The 10,000-nt window shown below is 32.8% G+C and overlaps 1 protein-coding gene across 1 annotated transcript in view; it reads right to left on the bottom strand.

Moving 5' to 3' along the window:
* Positions 1 to 3,625: 3,625 nt before the first annotated feature.
* The window catches only part of LOC122249473 (uncharacterized), a 6,576-nt gene continuing 201 nt past the window's right edge, over positions 3,626 to 10,000 (bottom strand). The window contains exons 1-5 of the mRNA XM_043010374.2: positions 9,986 to 10,000; positions 8,441 to 8,567; positions 7,210 to 8,049; positions 6,192 to 6,428; positions 3,626 to 4,134 (exon numbers count right to left, since the gene is read on the bottom strand). The exon at positions 9,986 to 10,000 is cut by the window's right edge and continues 201 nt beyond it. Coding sequence (XP_042866308.2) covers positions 3,977 to 4,134; positions 6,192 to 6,428; positions 7,210 to 8,049; positions 8,441 to 8,567; positions 9,986 to 10,000 — 1,377 coding nt within the window. The 3' untranslated portion in view covers positions 3,626 to 3,976. The remainder of the gene's footprint in view (positions 4,135 to 6,191; positions 6,429 to 7,209; positions 8,050 to 8,440; positions 8,568 to 9,985) is intronic.

The raw sequence follows: 10,000 nt of genomic DNA, 5'->3' as shown, positions 1-10,000 counted from the left end.
CTAATAGATGAATTAAATAATGACAAAACCTGAGTGAGTGTTCGCTTAGGATATGAGAGAGAGTGAGTGTGTGTGTGTGTGTGTGTGTGTGTGTGTGTGTGTATGTGTGTGTGTTTGTGTGTGTGTGTGCGTTTGTGTTTACTGTATAATATGTAATCCTACAGTAATATATGATCGCTTGGTCTTCCATTCTAAGATTATATACAGGAACAAGAGAAAGAATGCAAGAGAATAGCAAGAGTGAAAGAAATTCCAATTTGATAAGCCGTCTTCCACAATCTCTCATGGTCAGTCACTCACTACGGTAGAAATCCCTTTGAATATCAAGCGATTCCTTGGAATGAACTGCTATTCCTGTGTAATTCCAAGAAGGTTCTCCGGACTTTTTTTTTTTTTTTTTTTTTTTTTTGCCTGAAGGTTTAGTGATAAAGTTATCTGCCTTTACGCATATTCAAGGTAGATGGATAGGAAGCGACGTTATTATTGATATCATCGTTATTAACATTATCATTACTATTATTCTTATTATTATTGTTAGTATTATCATCCTTATCAATATCAATATCTTATATCATTATTTATATCATTATTATTAATACTCTATTGTTATTGTCATATTTAATATCATTATCAATATCATCATTAGCGCTATTATTATTAGCATGATTACTATATTTAAAGTTGTTACTATTATAGTTGTTGCTGTAAATTTTGCAGTAATCGTATTAGTAGTGGTATCATTGCGATTATTATAGACGTTACCATGATAATGATTGTTAATGTTGTTATTTTCATTACATACGTTATCATTATCTCTACTCTTTATAATGATATCATCATTCTCATTTTCTTTAACATTAAACGCTAAGTATTGCTTACCCTTATATCCGCTTAACTCGAAAGAAAACATTTTTTCTCTCATTTTTTTATGCAAAGTGGTCTGCAACCTGAACGATTACTGCATCTGGGTGTTGTTCCCTTATGGTCTATGTGCCTAGGATCCATCTATGAGACTCTAGTGCCACAGTCGAGAGTCTTTGTTGACAATTGTGTTGCATAAGAACCAGTAGATACAAGCCACAGCTATGTTACGGGCCCTATCATAAGAGGTTTCAATTCCAGAATATTGGACATTGTCTTTTTAAAACGTTGTACTGTGCTATTCTACATTTGCGTGTTGTTTTTTGTGGTGATAGAAAACATCGGTATATTATAAAATATAAATATATTGCAGTGAAGATATGCGAATACTATTTTTATCATTATTATGAAAAAAATTATTAGTTACTATTATGATTGATAATGTTACTATCATCGTTATCAATACCATAAGTAAGATCGATTTTACTTTCAGTGATATCACTGTCAGTGTATTATTATTGATTCTATTAACTTCTAGTTTCACGTAATACTAGTTATCAACTGCGACGATTATTCTAGAATCTGATCTTGGCGGAAATTCAGATTTTCAATCGAATGAACAGGGCATCACGTATAAACCATAATAGAATGAAGTTAACGTTACGAACAGGTACACCCACCGAAACTGACGTACAGATCTTCCATTTAGAAACACCATTTTAAGGTTGTATATTACCTTAATCCATCTTCCGAAGATGTAGCAGCTCTTCCGTATATGACAATTAGAAACAAAGTTAGCGTGCTGAAATTTCGAGTCTTCCCCACAATAGTTCTTCCACATGAAGGCAGTTCGTAGCTAACTAGTGTAGTTTTGCTCTTTATATTAATTCATAATTGTTCTGCTGAAACAACGGAGTCAGAACACATGGTCTTCCAGTGAACATATATGATCTTCCAAACCCACAAGTAACGATCTTCCATTGTTCTTCCACGGTCATGAGCAGTCATGAGATTAGAACTAGAGGGTCTTCCAATTTACCCAAAATATCTGATAATTAATTCCCTTTCCTTCGTGTATAAGTCTAGAATGGAATCAGAATTTTTGTTGAATGGTGTTTTTATGGCGCTGGAAATTGATGAGTAATTCCATTTCTCGCGGTAAATCCCCGACCACTTTCGTCCTGGTCTTCCATTTCTCTGCAATGTAATCCATCCACAGAACTGACACGAGTGGCGCCAGGTTAGGACGACATCCCACTCAATCCAGAGGAATAGTAGCGAGCTCTCCCATCGTCATGACTAAATTATCTAAATTGATCCACACTGCTTTTACAGTTGAGAAATGACGAAGACGGAGATGGAATGTAAAGTCTTTGTCTTCACTGATGGCGCGTATGAGCCGGGCTGTAAGAGGTAATACTGTAGGAATGGATATACATTTTTCATCTAAGTATAGGTACAAAAAAATGATTTTACAAAAATTACATAATTCCAGTGATTTTACAATTATTTATATGATAATCTGTTTTGTTTTGTTTTGTGCACGTTCTCCTGTCTTCAGAAAGTGTGAAAGGGTCAGTACAATCCATGTTAATCAAAAATATTGTATAATAAGTGTGTATGTGTCCGCTGTTCAGCTGTTTCCCCTTTACTAAAGTACATCCTTCGAGCAAAGTTTTCTTTGAAAGCTGTTTTTCGTCAAACGAACTTTTGTTTATACTGTGATGCACATAACTACTGATAATGTAAGTCTTTAGTGTAAAAAGTCAGAATATATTTTTAGGTTATGAGAGAAGTCAGTTGTGCAGTGTATTAGTTTAGCGGCCTCTGGATGTGAAATCATGAGAAGGTTAAATATGACAGTTTTTTTTATGAATTTATGTAATTTACTAATTCTTTTACATTTCTTGTTCGTGACGATTTGCTCCCGTCCTTTTTTTGTCGATTCTGAAATGTTAGGAGTATTAAAACCATGAATTGTATTAAGATAGTTTTAGGCATAATGTACTGTTACTTAACGAAATGAATTTGTGATCACATACAGTAATCCAGCATCCTAACAGACATAATAATAAGGCAAAATTACGTTAAATGTCGTGTAGTTATATTTTGTATAGGTCGAATTTGCGTATTTTTTAATTACGCAATACAATTTTGATATTGCATCTGCGCCCAGGTCCGTAGTTCTTGCATTGTGTAATTATTTATTTTTACTGTTTTATATTTATCTCAATAAGTACGTTCACTTTATACAGATATCTGTACAATGTCGTCCATTATTTGGTAGAGGCCGCTAATCTGATATAGCAGCCATAAACACTATAATATGAGGAGATAGAACATCGCGAAAAAATGTTATAGACAAGTAAATGTTACAATAGAAAATAAATATGTTGACTGCTGTATGGCAGTCATTCATGTTTGTCAGTGTGCTGTTGCCGTGAACTAAATATTTGTGAACTAATATGGTGTTTCACTATCCTTTATAAACATATTGTACTGTATTTCAAACCGTATAGATAAAAAAAAATGATGAAATCACGTGAAAGAAAGTAACGTGTAGATTCAATGTAGAGCTTTCTTAGACAAAAGAATGCAAATAAAGTATACCATAATTCATTAATGTATTAATTGATAAAAAAAAGGTATAAATTAAATTATACGGACAGGTAGGTCTATCTTTTGCCTTTTGGTGTTTTATCTTAAATACTTAACTGTATGAGCAGTCGTGATTCGTGATATTAAAAGGATAAAATAGTAAAAGTGAATTACATAGATTTATTAAAATGTTACAGAGATACAAAGGACCACATTGCACATGAATTGCAATGCCGTACAGAAAATTACATTTTACATATACATTTAAATGTTATAAACATCTATAAAATATGTTTTTAGTCCTTCTGATACTAGAGGTAAATGTAAATTAAATGGTGACTTTAAATACATTATCTTCAGATAATTAACCATCTGAAAAAAAAATAATAATGTTAAAAAAAACATTAACATGTTAACCCACAGCCACATACACACACACACACACCTACACATACACAGACCTTCACACCAAACACAATACACAAGCCACACACAATTACACAAACCACACAGAGTCTCAACCAATGGCCAGGATACGTCTCAAATCCTCCGGCGTCAAGCCTGTCCTGATGTCAGCTGAAGAACCGGATTTGCAGAAGAAAACTTCCCGACATCTCCCAAGAGTGTCTTTCATGTAACACGTCCGACATTCTTGGACGTCTAGAATATTCTTTTCTGCATAGAAAAATGGAGACAAAGAATTTATAAGGATTGATGAACGATGCATAGGCAAACGGAAGAAGAAAAAAAAGGACGTCAAGGAGAACAGAAAGAAAGATGAGGCAAAGGATTATATAGGGATTACTATAATGGACGATGCACAGGTAAATTAAAATAAGGAATGACGTCTTGAATAACTTTTTTTTTACAGAATGATGAAACAAAGGATTATTATGCTGAGCGTTGTACATGTAAAAAAAAGGGCAGGAAAGTGAGATAGTTTTGTCAATGTATTTGAACATCATCATGAATATTAGGAAGGATGTTCATGGAATACATAAAGATGTGATGAAGATGATGATTTTAGTAATTGTAGTGGTTATTCCAACGATAGATAATAAAAAAAGTTAATTAGTCAGAAAGCTCTCGCATATTTATTTCCTTGGGCGTTTTAGACATTTTCTCAATAGTGAATTCACACTTTAGACATAACGATCCTTTGTTGTAAAAAAAAAGAAATGCACAATTATTTGTAGGAATGTCACGTCATTTATTATTAGTTCGCTTAACTCATGGATAACATGTTTAAATTGTATTGACATGTCACTTGCATGTCAATACAATTTACAGATTCTGTATGTTGGTTAGACAAAAGATTTGACAGACACATAAATAATTCCGTAAACATATCTAATGATGCAGACTATGCACGTAACCAGAAAATTAAAGGTGAATTTAACGGTATTAATAATAATAATAAAGACGGTATTAATAATAATAATAAAGATCTATATAGGTACACTTTTGGCAAATAGAAAAGACACAATCGTAATAAGATGCATTTAGATACGAAAGGTACCGATCTCATACATAGTGCACGAAACTTTGGTGACGAAGTTTCAAAGCAAGAAAATCCGTGAGAGAAAATAGATTCGTTTAATCTAGTCACATTGTTGTCCTATTTCATATTAGATAGAATGTATTACATGGAGGTGATTCATGGAAAACATCCAATTCATTCATGAATTTAAGTTTGTTTTTTTCAAGAAGATTGACTCTAAAACAAAAAATCAGATGCTGTAAATGAAATAGGAAAGGTAGCAATAGTATTGGTTGCATAAAAAAGAATCGGTATTGATATGAAAGAGGCAACTGGAAAATCGAACTTTCATGTACCACTATCAAGTTCCGCCAGAATGGTATGATGGCAATGTTTTCAGGAAAATCACAAGTTCTAAACGATTTGATAGCAACAAATGATTATCAAATTGTGACAGAGGAAAATGGTTGCATAATATTTCTAATTGATGCGGTCTGTACTGTAAGCATGATCCACACAAAAACTGAATTAACTAATTCAAGAATCTCTACAAACAAAATAGATTAGATGAACTCTATTCATTGTAGATTTTGTACGATCATTAACTGGTATGCCCTTTAATATAAGATACACGTTTAGTTCTCTTTGTTCCCATGTTCATTGTAACAAAGGAAGGTAAAGGTATGAATGAGAAATTATTCATTCTCAGATATACCTTTATTTACAAACAATAAGTCGTTGAAATAGATTCTAGTCGTTACAAGACCAAAACAGAACTTACGTATTACCAATATCTTATTTTCTTTTGAATATTTTTTAAAATAAATTCTTGTAACCTGCGAAATCCCAGTAAAGGCCAGTTGTCTAATTGTAAAATGATGTTGGCATCCCTGAGATGGTGAATTATACACATTCCTTGGAAGAGGGCAATAATAAACATGTACTTATTCAAACTGTCAAATAACTAGTCAAATATACTTCCTGTTGATGCAGATGAAGTAGAGTGAACGATTACAAGTAAGAGGGCAGTTTCGAAAAGTTTTGCCGGCGTAGAGCAGAACTGTTTGACTGGTATGCATATCAAGGTTAAGGTTATACAAGTTCTCTTGCGTCAAAAGATGTTATGAGTCTCACTCAAGCGATAAAACATAAACAATATGGATGTAGTAATCCGTTAATAACACTGAAAGTGCCGATAACAGGGATGGCCCTTCGCCAAGCATGGTAATGACGTGTCTTACAGGATGCTTACCTCCCGGTCTGAAGAAATTATTTTCCAGGTCCTCGTCCCAAGCTGCTTCCTCCAGCTCCTGAAGGGAATGAGGAAGGGCAAGGAGGAGGATACCCATTACCCTCTTCAACAGGTTGACCCTACGTTTGTGATAATGGAGAGGACATTCCCCGGGAATTCGGCTTGTAGAGAAAGAGTCCTGCTGGAGGACTTTATCCACCATCTCGTGGTTGGCGAACTGGAGGCGGGCTCGGTAAGCTAAGGGGATTGAGGATTAATTCGGTGAGAATAATGGAGACAAGAGATGGAACAGGGGACTTTGAGAGGGAGCGATATTATTTCTATCTTTTTTTTTCAAAATGAACAGCATCGAAGAAAATGTTTAAGTCCATATATCCGAATGATCACTTACAAGAATGACCATAACTTCTTCACATATTTAATTTTGCTCGTTTTGCTTCTCAGTTGTTATTACTCGAATATAGAATATATATGTGTGTGTGTGTGTGCATACATACATACATATATATAAATATATATATATATATATATATATATATATAATATATAATATATATATATATATATATATATATAATATATATATATATATATATATATATATATATATATATATATATATTATATATATATATATATATATATATATATATATATATATTATGTGTTGTGTGTGTATGTGTGTGTATACATATATATATATATATATAATATATATATATATTATATATATATATATATATATATATAATATATATATATATGTGTGTGTGTGTGTGTGTGTGTGTGTGTGTGTGTGTGTGTGTGTGTGTGTGTGTATGTATATATATATATATATATATATATATATATATATATATATATATATATACATATATATATGCATATATACTTTTTTTTATCTCAATAACGACTTCAGGAGAGAGAGAGAGAGGGAGAGAGAGAGAGAGAGAGAGAGAGAGAGAGAGAGAGAGAGAGAGAGAGAGAGAGAGAGAGAGAGATTATTTAGAAAACTCACACATGTTAAGGGCCTCAGCAATGTCATCCGTCAGTAGAGCCGGTATCTGTACTCTTAGCAGGTCGTTCAGCTCCTTCTCCAACTCTTGCAGCATCGGCCGTACTAGAGCTGGCCTTCTGCGTTCCCTTACAGCGGGTAATGTAGACAACAAAAGGGCAGGATATGTCGATGAGTTCGCTGGTGTGAATAAAAGGGGTTGTGTCAATGTGTCATTGGCATCTCGCTCGAACGGACCTGTGACACGGCTCGCAGGTTGGGTGGGTGGTTGTGTCACAGGTTGTTTGGGTGTCGGTATGAATGGTTGTTCGGTTGTCTGCATGCTTGGGTTTGTGGGAAACTGAGAGTGCACGTCGACCGGTTGTCTTGTAAGTAGCGTAGGTTTGTTTGTGTTTTGCGGTTTTATGGTGTACGCAAGAGATTGCTTGTGTACGGGTTGTGTAGGCGTGTGGACTGTGAGAGGAGAGGGTGGTGGGCTGGTGATGTACCATGTGGGCGTGAGAGGTTCAATGGACACCGTGGAAGTCCCTAGCCCTGCTGAGGGAGTCGTCACCATGGTTGTTAGAAGTGTGGCCAACGGAGTAACAACGGGAGATGAGACGCGTGGTTCCTCAGGTAGTGTTGCAACTTTAAGCTTATCATCCAAGGGCGTGGAGGACAAGTATGGGCGAGGTCTTTTGGGTGTGACTCCAGAGGTGCTCGGCGAATCTTCGAGAATGTCTGGCCTCTTGATCGTGACTTCCGGAATCTCAGTGACGGGACCGTACAGTGACCTGGACGCGTGATGACGGGTGAGGTTGAGCTGAGGCACCGCCATGATCTTGCTCCGACACCGTTCGATCTCTGGAAATCAGTAATGATAATAAGCATATAGGAAAGCTCTGGGTGTTAATGCTGATGATAGCAGAAGTTGGTTATTAAAAATCCTGCAAAACAATGATAGTGAAAGAAAAAATGTATTCCATAAATATATGAACTCAATTACCTATGGCCTATAAACAATGAACTTTCATTACTAAGAAGCAAATCAGCTGAACGAAATGACGAGAATAAAAAATAATAAAAAAAATTTAAAAAATAATAAATAAATAAAAAATATAAACTACAGGAATTCATAAAGCACAAGAAACCGTATAATCAACAGAAATATGAATTTTACGAAAGTCACACTTCCATACAAAATTATCTTAAAACACACACAAAAAAAAAACTTTCACACCTTGGACCTACTCACCTGTCGGGTCTGGCGTAGTTTTATCAATTCTAATGACGATGCCGGAGGAAGAGTGAAGAGTTCCCAGCAAAAACAGGGCCATGAAGTGTGCCACGAGAACTGATTCTTCGCGGACGAGTCGTAGAATCTGAAATAAAGTGAAATTGAGAAACCATTTTTTTGTTTAGGTTTTACTGTTTTTTATCAGTTATCTTTTATACATTTGTCATAATGAATGATGTCCAGCAAGAATACTAATAATAATAATATTGATAAGAATAATAATGATATCAATACTAATATCAATAATGTCAAAAACAGTGATATTTGTGATGATTATAATACTGATAATAATAATGATGATAATGAAGGTGATAATAATAACAATGATAATAACGATGATAAAATAACGATACTAATAACAATGATAATAATGGTGATGATGATGATAATGATAATAATAATAGTAATTATAATAAATATAGCAATGATGATAATAATAATAATAGTATTAACGATGAGAATAATAACAGTGATATGATGATGATGATGATGATGATGATAATGATAATAATAATAAGGACATCAACAATAACGGCAATGATAATAAGGATGATAATGATGATAGCAAAAATGTTAGTTATCATTTTCATCATCATTGATATTATTATGTTATCGTTAGTTTATCATTATCATAATCATTATATGATAATAGTAATATTATAACGATAATATAAATTATCATTATCATTATCATTATTTATATCATCATTAATTTATGTTATATCATCTAGTCATTATCATTCTTATTATCATTATCTCATATCATTATTATTACTACCATTTTTATCATTCTCATTATCATTATTGTTATCAGTTATTATCATTACCATTATCATTTTTATTATTATCATTATCATTATCATCATCATTATTATAATAATGATCATATTTATTATCACCCTTATTATCATCATTATTATTGTTATTATCATTATTATTATAATCATTATCATTAACATTATTAACATCATTATTGTTATCATAATTATCAGTATCAATATTATTGCTTTTTAATCATTATTATTATCACTTTTATCACTATTTTACAACTTTTATTATGATCATTACCATTATCATCCTCATGATTATCATTAATATTCTTTATATTAGCATTATCATCATTACTACTGCTTTTATTATAATCATCATTATTATTATCATCATTATTACTATCATTATCTTCATCATTATTTTTTAATCATTATCATTATCACTATAACCGTTTTTATTATCATTTCTTTATTTGAAATATCATAATTACTATAATTATTACAATATGAGTATTGGTAATAATCATATGGATAATAATGATAATGATTATGAATATAATCATAATCATAATGATAAGAATAGTAATGAATTAAAAGCATCCCTTTCCACCTATTATCACCGTTCCTATTACTGTCACTGTTATTATTCTTAATAATGAAATAGGCAGATTAATTACCAAACCTTAATGAGAATCAGTACATGAAAGTTGGTATCATACTGAATGAGCCTTACGCTAATACAATGCAT

Source organism: Penaeus japonicus, unplaced genomic scaffold, assembly GCF_977035675.1.
Source record: "Penaeus japonicus unplaced genomic scaffold, GWHDUDI00000001_assembly GWHDUDI00000031, whole genome shotgun sequence".
Taxonomy (NCBI): Eukaryota; Metazoa; Arthropoda; class Malacostraca; order Decapoda; family Penaeidae; genus Penaeus; species Penaeus japonicus.
This window is presented reverse-complemented; position numbering and strand designations above follow the sequence as displayed.